The sequence below is a fragment of the Petaurus breviceps genome, unplaced genomic scaffold, assembly GCF_028583685.1.
Source record: "Petaurus breviceps papuanus isolate PSGF00001 unplaced genomic scaffold, PetGlider_PUasm1.0 207, whole genome shotgun sequence".
Classification (NCBI taxonomy): Eukaryota; Metazoa; Chordata; class Mammalia; order Diprotodontia; family Petauridae; genus Petaurus; species Petaurus breviceps.
Genome location: NW_027185850.1, coordinates 29,601,246 through 29,617,149, shown reverse-complemented (window position 1 = coordinate 29,617,149; position 15,904 = coordinate 29,601,246). Strand labels below are relative to the sequence as shown.

At 49.2% G+C, this 15,904-nt stretch overlaps 2 protein-coding genes across 4 annotated transcripts in view; one reads left to right on the top strand and one right to left on the bottom strand.

Annotated features, from left to right (window-relative positions):
• Positions 1 to 15,904, top strand: part of LOC138165029 (nuclear autoantigenic sperm protein-like) — a 570,370-nt gene that overhangs the window by 247,308 nt on the left and 307,158 nt on the right. The window lies entirely within an intron of this gene.
• The window catches only part of LOC138165023 (actin-binding protein IPP), a 23,918-nt gene continuing 8,480 nt past the window's right edge, over positions 467 to 15,904 (bottom strand). For 2 of the 3 annotated variants that reach the window (XM_069093082.1, XM_069093083.1), the window contains exons 3-9: positions 15,139 to 15,570; positions 9,895 to 10,050; positions 9,193 to 9,360; positions 5,583 to 5,720; positions 4,159 to 4,281; positions 3,102 to 3,322; positions 467 to 1,770 (exon numbers count right to left, since the gene is read on the bottom strand). In XM_069093082.1, coding sequence (XP_068949183.1) covers positions 1,546 to 1,770; positions 3,102 to 3,322; positions 4,159 to 4,281; positions 5,583 to 5,720; positions 9,193 to 9,360; positions 9,895 to 10,050; positions 15,139 to 15,570 — 1,463 coding nt within the window. In that variant the 3' untranslated portion in view covers positions 467 to 1,545. The remainder of the gene's footprint in view (positions 1,771 to 3,101; positions 3,323 to 4,158; positions 4,282 to 5,582; positions 5,721 to 9,192; positions 9,361 to 9,894; positions 10,051 to 15,138; positions 15,571 to 15,904) is intronic. The other variant, XM_069093084.1, reaches the window with a different exon arrangement.

Sequence of the window (15,904 nt, the reverse complement as noted above, 5' to 3'; positions counted from 1 at the left end):
CCCGTCACATGTTTGTCTGCCTGAGGATTCCACAGCCCTGCTATCTTCTCCCTTTGGTAGAAGCCATGCAAGGCCACAGTGCCTGTGTGGATGAAGCATACAAGAAGGAAAAACTAAGGCAAAACTCGAGCCCAGGGGATCCAAAACAGGCACTGGGATTCTCTTCATGAAGCCAGCTTGCCAAGCCTTTCCAGGGTAAGGACCCTTTCAGGTGACTTTGTCCTGGCTCTGGAGGACTTGGGCTTGTATCACGTTGATGTATGTGGTGTTCGTGTTCCCAAGTTTGGCCTCCAACAAAGGAAAGCAGAGATTTTTGACTACAAAAATAGGTGGTTTTCTCAGACACTCATTTAGCCCTTCCAGAAGCATTCTCTCATGCTGAATGGCAAACAGCAAGAGGGTGCCCTTGATTCAAGGTGGAGCTTTGATTTCTAACACCTGCCCAAAAAAAGACAGAACCATCACATGCAAGCAGAATCTTTCCAGTGTTTATTAGAAGCAGAGAAGAGCTGGCATTTGCAATGTGCTTTACACTGAGATTAATTCATTGGATCCTCACAGCCACCCTGTTAAGGCAGGTGCCATGATGGTCATATTCTTCAGGGGAGGAGGAAAGTGACTTACAGTAGGTTTCTACACCAAAAGTACCTTTGCCAAGGTTTCTGGACCTAAGATGCAGCCAGTGTTTAGAATGCTACAGTCAGGAAATGAAGATTGCACAACTGCTTTATCAATAAGCAGCTTGAGGGTTCAGGGTATACCAGGCCCTTGAGAATTGGGGAGCTGAAGCTGGCACAGGTAAGCAAAGTGCAGAGAAGCTGGTGGTGCAGAGTCCCAGGCTGAGCTCTCTACCCTTGCCAAAGGCCTGGAGGTGACAATGGGGTTAAGCATGTGAGGGGGCAGCCCTTGTGAGGAAGCTTTACGGGCAGGTGGGCAAGCACAGAACAGCTGGAGGAGTAGGCATGATCCGTGGGTGACCCCTCAGGCAGGTGAGGGCTGGGCCTGCTGCCCAGAAGACTGACTGGGGACTTATGAACTTGCCCAGTCAGTAGGGTGTTTGCCATGAGCTCCTGACAGGATCATCTCCATTTCCCACCAGCCTCTCCTAGTAAATATGATGCCAATTGAGGATTTGGTACCAGGGAAAGATACCACCTGGCACTAAGGGCTGGGCAGTTTTTCCCCTGTGGGGCAGGTGTTATGGGCAGTGCTATTGTTTTCATCATGGGTGAACAGAACTCAGTGTGAAGGAGTACTTAGACCTCACAGGAAAAGCCCCTGAGGGGACCAAGGGCACAAAAAGGGCAGTGTGGGTCCTTGGGCAGGACAGGTATAGGAACCAGATGGCCCCTTGTCAGGGTGGGCTTTGCCTGTAACAGATGCCAAGTCTGTCCCACACCACTCTCGGGAGCATGGCACCAGCCAGTCTTTCAGCCCTTTCTGCACTGGGGAGCATCCACCATTCTGACCTCGGGGCCTCCCTCTCCTCTATTCCTGTTCCAAGCCCCAGTGTCCTCTTTCTTGAGCCTAGGTTTTCTGACACCGTCACAGCACAGCCACGCCCCCTTCACACCGACTGGTGATCATGTTACCAATTTCAGTCCATGTGTCAGAGTGAGGGTTGTATACTTCAACTGAGTCCAAGGTGACAGGGGCCAAGAAATCATGGCTGGAAGACCGGCCTCCAGAAACGTACAGCAGCCCATTTATCGCCACCACACACACGCCAGCTCGGGGCACTTTCATAGGTGCAACTTCAACCCACCTCTCCTGGTCAGGATAGAAAAGCAAGAGAAATGGCCTCATGATTAACAGTTGAACAAAACTAGAGTCTGGGGGTGGGAATGCGGGTGCAGCTGAGTTAGAATAAGACTGTGGGACATGGCGACCAAATGAGAGAAGGTACCCCAAAATATTCAGAGGCCAGAGCTTAAGGGGGTGATGGAAAGCACTCCATGAGGATACTGAGCCAGTGTGCTGCTGGGACACAGGCCAACACTGGGAAGGCTCAGGAAGGGTCTGGGAAACAAGTTAGGAATATATCCACCTGCCCTGGGACTACAACGGGTGCAGCCAGCTGCTGCTCAGAGCCAGATCATAAGATAGTAAAGTTCTGGAGAGCTAAGAATTCACAGGACCCCAAACCCAGAGACCCCCAAAAAGGAAGGCAACATGGGCTTGCTCACCAACCTAAACCAACAGGCCTGGCATGCCCTGAACAAGTATTTTACATCAGAGACTTACTAAATGCAGAGAAATTCAGATAAGGTGAGGATAACTTCATGGATGATTTTTAGGCTTGAGGTGGTAAAGGTCACAGGTCTTTGAAAATGACACATTCACGGTGCTCAAGGCACCACCTGGCCTCTCTTTTAGCGAAAGCTATGATGTTAACCAGTGTCAGGGACAACACACCCTAACTGGCCCAAGGCATTGTAGATCATTCTCACAATTCAACTTTCCATGTGAAAAAAATGATGAGAAATGTCAGTAGAGTTCACTCCCTTTGGGAGACAACCTAACCATTCTGTGGCCAAATAGAAAGATGCTGAGAAATGGGTGGGGGATCTGGAATGTTACCAGTCACTATTGGCCTAGCAATGGAGAACAAGTATTGAGTCCTGGATAAGGCATTCCCAGGGGACCCAGGACAACTTCCAGTGACTGCAGATCCCACAGACTCACCACCTAAGACAGAGGCCAAGACCCAGGTCAACAGTGTGCCTGCTGCCTGGCTCAGGGTTGCCCGAGGTGCTCCTGGAGGGGTCATAGGACCTACAGTGGGAAGGAGAGCTCTGATTCCCATAAACGAGCATGCCATGGAGTCAATAAATCACAAGGGTGCACCCTCTGTGGCCACTGGGAAAAGCCTCTCCTTCCTGTGCCCAGATGATATATTCTGGGATCAGGCCCCACTAGGAGAAATAAGGAGAGGTATTCACCTCACTATTCATTGCTCAGCCAGCTTCTAAACATCCTATATCTATGTTCCTTCCTGTGAAATGAATGACCTTAGGTAGGGCAGCCTTCCAATTGGGCTGTCACTCAGTCCCCTCATAAACCCATGCAGCAGAGCCACACCCCAAAGTGTCCTACTGTACCTCTTCAAAAGAGTATTTTTCTACAGAGTGCAGTGTATCCTGGGTCTCATTCCACCCTCCAATCGAATAGATGCAGTCATTGAGGGCAGCCACTCCCAAATAGGCCCTCCTGGTACCCATGGGAGGGAGCGTGGACCAGCACTTGGAAATTGGGTTGTATGCTTCAACGGAACTGAGCTCCACACCCTCATTGCTGATGCCGCCAACAACATAGATTAAACCTGGAGACACAGAAGATGCCAGCTCCAACAGAGGCACCAATAAGGCCTTAACGTCAGCAGAGCTATTAACTAGGAAGGGCAGCCTTACAGGGCCCCTCTCTGAGGGGGGACCCAGGGGCAGGAGGGCATGGCTCCTCCTGGCACACCCATGCTGAGGAGTCGTGGTCTCAAGGCCTAAAGAAGAAACAAACCATAAAGGTTTCTTTTCTTTTGATAAGCCTCAAGGAGGCTTTTTGTCTTTCCGTTACAGAGATGTCCCTCCCTGACCCTCCACACCGAATCATCCCTCAAAACAAGAATAAAACAATGAAGCAGAACTGGAATATGGGATGTAGTGCCTCCCGGGCCGCAGGTGTGCCCCACACTGACACTGAGGCTCTTGCCTTTCTGCCTTTGGGGCTCAGGCCTTAGGGTACATTTCCTCACCTCTTCTCTGAAACTCCCACTGGTTTTGTAAGGACCCTCTTGCGGTCCTCACTGTCTCTACCTTCCTCTGAATTCCTCGTTTCCCACTTCATAGTGCACAGTCACACTCCATCTCATTCATACGCTGTGCTGGCTTCAGCCACACTCCCAAGCTGATGGAGACCCCTGTGCTCACTGTCTCCTCTAGGAGGATTAGGAAAATTTTCTGAGTGTCTGAATAAAACTGTGACTGGGTCCTCACCATGGTCCAGGGAGGAAAGGTTTGTTATTATCGTCCGTTTCACAAGTGAGGACATGGAGGCAGACAGAAGAAAAGTGACTTTCCCAGAGGCTCAGACACGGTGGCGCCCCTCATGGCCTCTGCAGGAGCCCTCCCGTCTTCCCCTCTTGATGCTCCAACAAGTCCTTACCTTGGATCTCACAGCAGCCAAAGTAGTAGCGTGGCACGGCCATACTACCAACAACTTCCCAGCTATTTTCCTCAGAATCAAATCGTTCGATGGAATTGCCTATCTCAGCTCCAACCCATCCACCTGCAACCGAGAGCAAAAGCTGGTGCCTTGGAAGAGAGCGCAGGAGCCCTAGCCTGGTCTAGCCTAGCCCCTGGAGGAGGGAGTACCCAGTCCAGATGAGTGGGAGAGGTACTCCCCCAGGAGCCTGGGTTCAGTCCTGGCTTTGCCTGAACTAGTCAGGTCACTCTGAGTCCTCCTCTCTCTGGATGCCAGACTGGTACCCCCAGCCCTTCCCCATAGAACACAAGGAACAGAGGTAAAGGAGACCTAATAGGTCTTATTAAGGTTTTGAATTGAGTTAATAAGTAGTTAAAATTTATGTGGACAAAATAGGTTTTCAAAATAACAGGCCTCTGGGGCTGCTGGCCTTGGTGACACTGTCCATTCTTGCAAACTTTGTCCTCAAAGGTAGTTTTTATAAAAGATTATTTGATTGCACATAATTTTTAAAAACTATGATTAACTCTATTTTAAATCTTCCCACTATTCCCCAGACACTGCCTGGAGAACTTTAACCCTACAGGGAAGGGTCCTCGAACCCAGCCGCAAGCTTCCCTAACCAGTTCTCCTTGAAATTCCTCAAACAAGAGCTAGCCTTTCATCCTACAGTAAGAGATAAGGCTCAGGAGGCCAGTGCCCCTAAACCTCCTGCACAATGCAGTCCAGACTCCTGTGGAAAAGATGGGGCATCTTCAGGGAGCTCCTCTCTAACAGGGCTGGCAGCCATGCCTAACACAGCAGATGAGGGAGGCCAAAAACCTTTCCTTTCAAATAATGCCATTTAGTGAGTCCCAGGCAAGTCAAAGTTCATTAATTCAGGCTCAGTTGGGGGCCTGAGAAGTTTGTCATTCAATACTATGTTTTCAGAGTGTTGCTAGCTATAAGAATGGGGGAGGGAGGATATTTAATTAGGCAAGAGAACTGACTGCTCCCAACAACCTGGGCATGTTCTCTGTGTGACGGCACTGCCAATGACAGGCTGATCACAGCAGGCACCCCTTAGAGGGCTCCTAACCCACACTCCCCAGGGGAAGGAATGGCTGAAGTTCTGGTGCAAAGCACCATGTTTTTTTTATTTGCACAGTGAGTGACTTGGCACTTAGCTAATTGCAAGAAACACAAACATGGACTTGATTCAGTCCTGTGCACTGCTCCAATATGCACCCGCCGGGCTGCAGACACTGGGCATCCTGTCCTCTCCCTGCTCCCTGACTCAGCTGCATCCTCAGGAATCTGGAGATCAAAGAATTCTCCCTTTGAAGAGTCTCTCCCAAGGGACCAGGGAAGGCAGACTCCATTTCAAGACAGCCACACATAGTTACCCAGAGCATAGATAGCCCCATAACACACGCACACCCCCAGGCCACAGCGGGGCTGGTTCATGGAAGCCACAGTTGTCCACTGTTTTGTGACTGGGTCATAGCGCTCCGTGCAGTCAAAGATCATTGAATCCTTTTCTCCTTTAGGAAATAGAAAACAAGCCATGAGAAGAGAGGCTGTGCTCTGACTCCCACTGCCCTTGGCAGCTTCCCTCTCCCCGCCTGAGCTCGATCTGTTCTGGCCAGGGACAAGCATGCACCCCAAGCCCCACCCTATGAACCACCCACAGAATTTGGAAAGATCATCTGATTTTGATGAAAAAAAAACACCACAAAGCCGAGAACACTTCTCAAGTTCTTCCCTTGGGCATTCAGATAAATACACTCCCAGGCTACGAAACTAAACCTACTGTATTTAGATGGAAGCCTGGCAAGTCACATAAATGAATCAATGGAGTATTTATGGCTCTGTGTCAGGCCTACGCCAGGCACAGAGGACACAGAAGTATAACACACAGGTCTCTGCCTTCAAGAAGCCGATACCTGGCGGAAGAAAGATTCCTGACATTCAACTCCATCCAGTCCACCTGCCACTATGTTCTGGCCTGAAGGGGTCAGAACACAATGACAATACAAAACAGATTCCCTGCCCCCAAGGACTTCACAGTCGACATGGAAAGACACAATCTATGAGAGATAAGCTTGGCATGGTTACTTGAGGAGGGATCAGGGGCACAAGCTAACAACCTGGTCAAACAGGGCAGGCCTTCAGAGGAGAGGGCCAATATGGGAAGTGGAGAGAGGCTAAATACTTTTTTCCAAAATGGCGGCTTCCTCTGGTGTACTGTTTGGGCTGCAGGAGGACCACACCCCAGGCTGGGCTCTGGCAGTCCTTTCTTCCAGGCCTGTTCACTTAGGAAAGATAAATGAGGCTGTAGGCATGGCAGGCAGGAGAGCCCACAGAGGCCTGTGACCAGATGCACTGGTGGGAGCACTCTGGGGAGTCAGGTGCACCCTATCTGTCCTGGGCAGAGCACCAAGGAAAAGAGATCTCACTTTAATCTTAATCCTCTGCCAGCAAAGGGCTGCTCATGGAGGGACTCCCAGCACTTTCCACCACTGACATTGCCGGGCCTTTGCTAATGGATCTGCCCCCTCTGCCCCCTAGTTACATGATGCCACCACGATAAAGCTCAGAAACATTGCTAAAAATCAAGGTGAGCCAGAGAAAATAGCTCCTCCCCCAAAGAAGGCAGAAGACGGTGAGGATGAGGACATGTCAGAAAGTGAAGGGCAAGAAAGCTGTGGCTACACCAGGAAAGAAGGCACCAGCAGTCAGAAAAGCGTGAGTCCTTGTGAGAAGGCCACAGTGGGCCTGCCAAGAAAGTGGCTACCCTGGCCAGAGAAGTCAGCTCAGCAGGCAAGAAGGGAGCCAGCCCAGCTTATGCAACAGCACCCCCAACCAAAGGGGCCACAAATGACAGGAAAGGTGAGAAGGAAAGAAATGAGAGCAGAATGAAAAAGCAACTAGGGTGACCACAGCTGCCAAAGGGAAGACTGCTCTGGGGAAGCTAGGAAAGCCAAGGAACCCCAGGAGAAGAGGGAACAAAGAAGAAAAGGGCAAAAAGGGCAGAGAAAGCCCCTGAAGCCAAAGAACAGAAACAGAAGCTGAAGTGGCTACACATTTCAGCCCCTTTGCTGGTATCCTGAACTTCATACTGACTCCACAGACTTCTCTGCAAAAAAGGACCTTGCCGCTATAGCCGTCTGCACTGACACATAGGCTACGGAGAATCCAAACCTGCTAAAGACATGGAAAAGGCTTTGGAACTCAGTGGCTGGGTTCTAAAATGAAACTGGAAAAAGCAAAAGAGAACGAGAAAGATCTAGATGCAAGGACACTCTTTGTCAAGAATCTGCCATGTAAAGTAACTCGCTACTGAGGTCAGACCAGCCTGCCCAAAGGAACTGCCCATGGGGAATTTAAGACAGAAGCAGAGGCAGACGAGGCTTGGCAGTTGGGCACTCACTCATTCAGAAATGTCAAGGACAAGGGAGAGGGAAGAACAATTCTTGGAGAGAGAAGAGCAGCAAGCTGGCAGACCCAGACCCTGGTGCCAAACAAGCTCGCCTTCAGTGCCATGGAGGGGAATCTGAAAGGTCCATCAGCCTGCTCCAGAACAACCAAGGCTGACCTGAGGGTCACTGAATCTGCCTCTGCAGAAGAGGTGAAAGAAGCTGGAATTCTCATAACAGCAGAGAGAAGGAAGGTTGAGCCGCCCGGCTGGTACTGAAGGGACCAAACCCAACACATGCAGCCAGAGGAGCCAGTCCTACACAACCCTGTTTGTCAAAGGTCTGTCCAAAGACACAACAGAAGAGCCTGGCCAGTAGAGTCGCCGACAGGCAGACTGTGTCATCTAGAGGGTTCAGTTTTGGGGACTTCAACTCAGAGTCCCAGAGTTGTGAAAGAGGCCATGGAGGAGGGGAGATTGATGGCTGAACTGGGCCAAGCCCAATAGCCTTGGAGACCCAGGAAATGTTAGAGTTCAGGGTAGTTTCCTAGAAAGCTGAGAAGGTAGAGGAGATGGAAGAGGAGGAGGAGGAGCCAATAAGCCACAAAGAAAGAAGACAAAGTCTGAATAGCATCTTCCCATTCTCTGGGGGTCTATTCTGTTGTCTAAACATTGACAGCCTTCTGAGGACATTCCAAGACAAACAGGCAGTCCAGGTAGGGAAGGGAGACAAGGCCTGTGGAAAGGAAGCCAGCTTTGAAGTCTGAGGCACTGGGTTCTAGTTCTGCCTCGGATGCTCTCTACTTGTGTAGCTTTAGGCAGGTCCCTTCAGCCTCCTTCGGTCTCAGTTTCCTCCTCTGTAAAATGAGGATGTCATTTTACAACTAGATGTCCTCCATGCCATGATTCTAAGTGATTAGTTGGGGGCAGCACTGAGACAGAACCCACATCTGAATGCCTGAGCCCTTGCCCTGGCACGGGACCCTAGAGTCCTAAAAGCTCTGCCAGTGGAGCCTAAACTCTCAACAGTCCTGCTAAGCTGAAAGGGTCTGCATGCAAGTGCATCACCAGAAGCTCAATTCTCAACAATGCAGCCACTGTTGCCTGTGAGGATGGTGCGAAGACAGGCAGGGCCCAAACAGCAACTGGCTATCTGAGTCTGGTTGGAGTGCTTCAGACTGCATTTCAAAAAGTAAAAGCTAGGGACCTCCAAGTAGGGAGGGGGTGCTGGCGGAGCAGCATGCCACCCAGATGCTCAGCCAGCCTCGGCTGGCAGGTGTTCCTCAGACCGACACTCCCAGGGTCTGCACCCTCATGACTAGTCACTGTCTCCCAGATTCAGGGCCTGCCCTTTGCTCAGCCTCTTCCTGAAATCATTTGGAAGGCCCTAAATTCTGAGCAAGGTTTCCTTCCAAGGAGACCAAGCCTACTACACTGGGATGTGTGTGTGCTGTAAAACATAAGGCATCAATTAAAATGTATTTAAAAAATAAAAATACAGAAAAATGAGAAGTCATTGGGGTCGACTACAAAAAAAATCCCCATGTGCTACATGGCCCTTGTCCTCTGCCCCCAGCCCACCCCCACGCCATCATTACCTCCAATGGCATAGATCATCCCTCCCACTACCGCCACTCCCAGGCCGCTTCGGGCTTGATGGAGGGAAGACACTGTGGTCCAATACTGGCTGAAGGTGTCAAAACGTTCCACACAGCTGAGGGCTCTGCTGTCACTCCATCGGCCCCCCTGCAGCCGGGTGTATCCACCTGGGGAAAGGAGAGAGAGCGTGTATACCGAGTTGGCCAAGTCTCCCTCAGAGGAGTGTCGCAGGCCCAGAGAACAAGACAAGGCACACCTCTGTACCTCCTGTAGCCTGGTGAAAAAGGAGGCGAGGCAGGGCAGGCTGCTGAGGAAAGGGCCTGTCATGGCGGCCTATTTTGGGGGTTATTCTGGCCCTTTCTTCAGCTGATTATGGCCACAGCTGAGGCTGTCAGGGCAGGCCGCTCACTGCAGGCTGAGCCCTGCTTGGATACGGTTCAGCAATGTTCAGCCTAGTCTCTCCATGTTTCCACAAAGGTCTTCTGGCTTTAAGGGAAGCGTTTTGCCAGGTGGCTCTTTGTCCTTAGCTAAGCTGGGATCAATAAGGCCCAGATTCCAATTACAAAATGAGGGATTTCCCACTCCCTCCTGGTGATGACTCAGGCTAGAAACCAGACAAAGGATGGCTAGCCTGTCTGTCGAATGTGGGAGATGGTCCAACCTCTCCACAGTCTGTCTGGAAGACACACAGAGATACTCACCTACGGCATACAGGTACTTCCTCGCTTTCTTTCGAGGCCGCACCTTGGAGGTCTGCAGAAAACTGCAGAACCTGTTATCCTTGGGGGGCTTGCCCATCTCACAGTACTCTTTCAATAGTGTCTGCAGAGCCACTCGGAGGCTGAAGTCGGGAACTCCTTGGGGAAAAGAGAGGAGAAAACATCAATCAGTCAGTCAACAAACATTTCTTAGGTCCCTACTATGTGCTAAGTCCTGGGGATACAAAGAGGGATAAAACTAGCTTAGTCTAGTGGAGGAGACAAAGTGAAACAAACCATACAAATAAGCGACAGACTGCAAAGACTGGAGATAACAGAGGGCGGCCCTCATTAGCATGAAGAGGGCTCAAGGGGGGCTTCCTGGACAAGGCGGGATTTTAGCAGGGAGGCCACAAGGTGGGAATGAAGAGCAAGGGAAGTCCAGGCAGGGGGTGGCACGATTCTGATGAATTCTCCTCTCCCTGTTCTCAAGAGTTTAAATATGTACAGTAAAATCAGGAAGTCCACTGGAGAGAAGCAAGGGCAGCAAGACCATCTCCCTGAAAGCCCTGGTCAGTGTGAATGATCACAACAAGCATCAGGGGAGCCTCTCACTACCACCTGCTCCCATGCTTATCTTCCCCCGAGCTCCACCCATGCACCACCTCCTTTCCTCTCCTCCCTACTGCCCTGGATGAGGTACAGGCTCTGGGGACCCCCTAGAGCTCCCCTTGAATCTTCCCACAGAAGGCATGTGCCAGAGACCAAAGGTCCTTCGTTGTGGCTTGGCCCAAACCTTAGTTACTATCTCGGCCCTCCATTATCCAGCTAGCCCCCACCCTTGATCCTCCCAAAATATCAATATCCAGATCTGTTACACCCTTGAACTGGCCTAGCCCACCATTATCTGTTGTCTCCAGGTAGTCTCCAGCAACTTCCCACCCTTAATCACTCATTACTGGAGTCTGACCTCATTGACTCCTCTTGAAGACCCTCCCCAAACTCCTCCTCTAGACCACACCTAGATTCCTCCTGAACCTTTCTAAATATGAAACCCCATCTGGCCTCCAGGAGAGGGGGAAGGCCAGAGAATGATTTAGCACAGACTCACTCTGTGTCATATGATTCTGGCAAGTGTCACAGAGACCAAGGATCCTTAAGAGTCTACCCAATATGGCAAACTTTTAATAAGCTTTGCTTTTCTTTGGCTGAGAGAAGGCTTGAGTCAAATTCATTCGGCAGGACCCGGCGTGTTGGTGTTTTGGGGTCTCAAGCACCCCTAACCCTATACCTCATCATTTTATGGTGACCCTCTTCACCCTCAGCCTTCTTCCTCCTCCCTCTCCTTCCATCTTCCTCCTACCCTCCCCCCTCTTCCTCCATCACCCCTTCTACCTCCTCCGTTTCCCCACAAATTCCTCCTCCTGTCAACCACCTTGTTCCTTCTCTTCGATCTCTCCATCTCCTCCTCCCTCTCCCCCTCTTTCTCCTCTTCCATCTCACCCCTTCCCCTTTCTCCCCCTTCTTCATGTAACCTGACCTTAACCCTCAGCTTTGCCTGCACTGGATTCAGCCTTTGTATGTTCCCATCTTCCCATCAGCCCACAGGGGCAGAGGGCAGGCCTGTAGCATGCTCAAGGTCTCAGGCACTGTTTCTCCCGTGTTCTCAGGACTTCCTTCCTCTTATCCACAGTGTACAGTACAAACACCAAAGGTTGCTCCAAGGCAATGGCAAGTGTTAAATAGTTTCAGATCCAAGGAGAAAAGGAAACTATAAAAAACACCAGAGGGAGAGCAGAAGTAGTGTGTCCCCTCCTTCTCCCCTTCCCCTTTCCATATCTTCCAAACAGATCTAGAAATGCACCAGATTGCATTCTAATGGGAAAATTCAAGGGGAAAAAAATCTCACTGAGTTATTAATCCAGCCCAGGTTAGCACAGAGTCATATGCAGAGAGATAAATGGACCCCTAGGGTGGGCTGGGCACTCCAGCCCAAGGGAAAGGCAGTGTCCAAAGGCACTCCATATGGAGGCCCTAAGACATCGGCAGACTGTGGAAACAGGTGCCAACTGGCAACTTTGTTGCCCACTATCCATTTCTGGGTCACAGATTCAGGTGGAATGAGGAGGGCATATATACCTACAGGCACCATTTCCAGGAAAGGACAGCCACAGGCCCTAACAGGGCTCTATACTGAGCTAGAAGAATGTTCAGAAGGACAATGCAGTGATGTGCCTGGGGCCCAGAATTGGAGTCAGGTCTCAGTTCCAGTGTCCAGCCCAATATGAAGCCTGAAGACCAATCACCAGGGCAGAAATCTCAAGACTAAATGGAAGCCTACAAGGGACTGAGTCTAGAAGCAGTGTATCCTTGCTCGGACGCAAACCAAGGTCAGGAAGTTGCAGAGATCAGATGTTGCCCAGGAGCTTCTGGAGCACTGAAAGCTTATGGGTCCCCAACATCAGAACCTAGAATAACCCAACCCTCAATACCCCAAGAAAGCAGCAACAGGAATAGCCCAGCCTTTTTTCCCCCTCTAGAAGTATGGCAGGGCCCAGCCCTAGTCCAAGTTAGGAAGTAGGCTGGAAGGATGAGCAAACAAAAAAAGAACCCCACCAGAATGAGCTAGTATGGTGGCAGAGACCCTCAAAAGCTCAGAAAGAGAATGACTCCAAACCATCTACAAGCAATGCTTCAGATAAAAACACAGTTTGGGCAGAAACTCAACTCAAATTTCTCAAAGAGATAAAGTGAAAGTTAAAAAAAAAAAGAATTAGAAAAAACATTATCAATGAAATGAGAACATTAGAGGAAAAAATTGGAAAAGTAATGAGAGCTATGGAAGAAAGGATTAGTAAGGAAATTAACGTTTTAGCACAAGAGCTATTATAAAATCTGCCCAAGCAACAAACTTCTGAAAAATTCAAGCAGACCAGAGAAGCCAGAGAGTCCGTGAGACAACAAGAAATATTAAAACAAAATCAAAAGGCTGGAAAAAAAGAGAAGAAAATGTGAAATATGTCAAAACAAAAACTCCCCTAGAAAACTGATCAAGGAGAAAAAATTTAAGAACACTGGACTGCCTGAACACCTTTATCAAAAAAAGAGCCTCAATACCATATTTCAAGAAATCTTAGAAGAAAACTGTCCACACCCTTGAGAACCAGAGGCAAAGTGAAATAGAAAGAACATACCAGTCACCCTCTGAAAGGAACCCCAAAATGAAAATTCTCACCCAGGAATATTACAGACAAAATCCAGAGCTTCCAAGTCAAAGAAAAAATACTGCAAGTGGTTAGAAAGAATTCAAGTAGAAGGAGTCACAGTCAGGATCACAGAGGAGTTAGCAGTCACATGACGAAGGGGCAGTTTGTAATCTGATACTTCAGAAGGCAAAGTATATGGGCTTATCCTAGAATAATTTATCCAGTAAAACTAAGTACAATGCTACAGGGGGAAAAATTGGACTTTTAATGAATCAGAGGACTTCCAAACATTCCTGATGAAAAAATCAGAGTTTTGAAGTGCAAACACAGGAATAAAGAAAAACATAAACCTAAATGAACAAGGATAAAGGACTAAACATGTATAAATTGCTTACATTCAAGTATAGGAGATGATCCATGTGTCCTCTCTGATCCCTATCATCATCAGGGGTCATAGAGGGAGTCTAATTAGAAAAGGCCCAGGAGGGTTCTGTTATGACTTAATGATTCTAAAAGAAGAATGGAAAGAGAGATGAAGAGGAATATACAGGGGGAAAGGGTGAGGGAAGAAGGGAAAGGAAGGTTAAGGAAGATTATTGCATAATCAGGGTTCACAAGTAGACATCTGTATAAAAAGGAGGAAGGGGTGGGGGAAGTGGCTGACATGAGAACCTCACTTATCAAAACTGGTCAAAGGAGAGAACCACATACACACATACAGAGTTGAGTATAAAAATACATTTCTGTCAACAGGGAAATAGGAAAAGAAGAGAAGGGAGAATTAAAGGGAAGGTGATTTAAGATGAATTAAGGATCTACACAAATATTTACAGCATTTCATATGGTTGTGGCAAAGGATGAGAATCTGAGGGGCTGCCCATTAAGTGGGGAATGGCTGAACAAGTTACAGTATATGAATGTGATAGAATTCTATTGTGTTACAAGAAATGATGAGAGGGATAGTTTCAGAAAAACCTGAGAAGACTTGTATGAACTGATCAACTGAGGAAGTGAGCAGAACCAGGAGAACAATTTATACAATGAGAACATGAAGATAAAGACAAACGATTCTGAAAGAATTAGGAACTCTGATGAGTGTCATGACCAACCACAATTTCAGAGGACTCATGATGAAACAGGTCACTTACCTCCTGATAAAGAGGTGAAAGACTCAGGAAAACATACATATTTTTGTGGCCAATGCAGAAACTTCTTTTGCTGAACTATATATGTAACAAGTTCTTTTTTCTTTTATTCTCAACTGGGGGTGGGGATGTTGGAATGGGAAGGAGAAAATGTCAAACTGAACTCAACCTCAATAACAACACCAACAATAATATCACAGCTACTATTTTGGGCTGGATACATTTTGTAATGAAAGGTGATGCTGCTGTGGTTGAATGGAACTGGGATGAGGATTGGGGCTAGATCCAGAATTTCACCAGTATAGGGAAGTCTCAGACAAGTAAACTCTCCCCCCAGTGCAAAGAGGCTTCTCTCCACAGTTAGTTTTAGAGAGCTGCCTGCTTCCTTGAGAAGTGAAGAACATTCCCCAGGGTCACACAGCCAAGAGGGGTCAGAGATAGGACTTGAATCCAGGGCTTCCTGGTCCCGAGGCCAGTTCTGTCCCCTCTATACCAGGCTGCTCCTTCTGGCCAGAGCACTGCTGGCAGGCTTCCTCTCAGACATCAATAAAACACTAACAACCAGGAAGGACAGGATCCCATGTCTGTGGATAGACAAAAGGCCTCCAGGGCCCTGCCCACACACTACACACTGCTTTGCTTGTGCCCTACAAGACCCCATATTTTTTGTGCAGATGGTCAGCCCGCAGGGGCACAGAGCAGGCCTTACTGAATCTTTCCATCTCCCCAGGACATAGCATGGGGCTCTGCAAGGGGCAGATGCTTCACCAATCTGTGCTGCTGCCCGGTATTACCAACCCAAACTGAGAAAGCTAAGGGCCTCCTTCCTCATAGGCTGACCTGACTACATGCACTAACCATGAACCTGGCATAGAAGCCCAGCCTCCCTCTCTTACCTTCTATGTACTTGACTAGCCTCTGTGGAGGCAGCAGGGGGAATCGGACAGGCTCCAGGATTTCGACCACATGCTTCTTCCTCTTGCCTAGGTCCTTCAGAACCCACTGCATGGCGGCTAAGAACACCTGGTACTCATCTTCAATGCTCAGCTCCTCACTCCGCAAAATCTTAATCAGCTGATCCTTGGTCAGTGCCAAGAACTCTTCCCCACCGCTCACCTCCAAGAAATGCACATGGATGTAGTTCTCCGTGAACTCAAGCAGGTCGTGGCAAGCGATCTGCTCAGAGAACTGGAAGATGCCAATGCAGTTGAATGGCTCTACCTGGCCTTTCAAAAACTCACAGCACAGGTCCACCACCTCGGTCAGCTGGAGCATGTCGGCCGCCACAATCAGCTCCTGAACGTTGTTCACCCCTATGTTCACCACACCTAGAGGAGGGGGAGGAGGACAAAAGGAGCATTAGGGGCAAGGGGGTACTCTGTGCACCAAGCCCAGCCATACCGGCTTCTCCCAGGGCTCCAGAGAGATGCCACGAGCAAAACACTGGACACCCTGAAGGTCCCTGCCCCAGTGTAAGGCCTTCAAGGTCAGCAGAGAGCACTTCCCGCCTATCTCTCTCCTACAGATCATTACACCAGGAGCCCCTGAGGGCAGGGACCAGTCTGCCTCTCTTTGTATCCCCAGAGCTTATCACAGGGCCTGACACACAGCAAGTCCTTAATAAATGCTTATGGACTGCCTGGTCCATATACCAACGTCTAG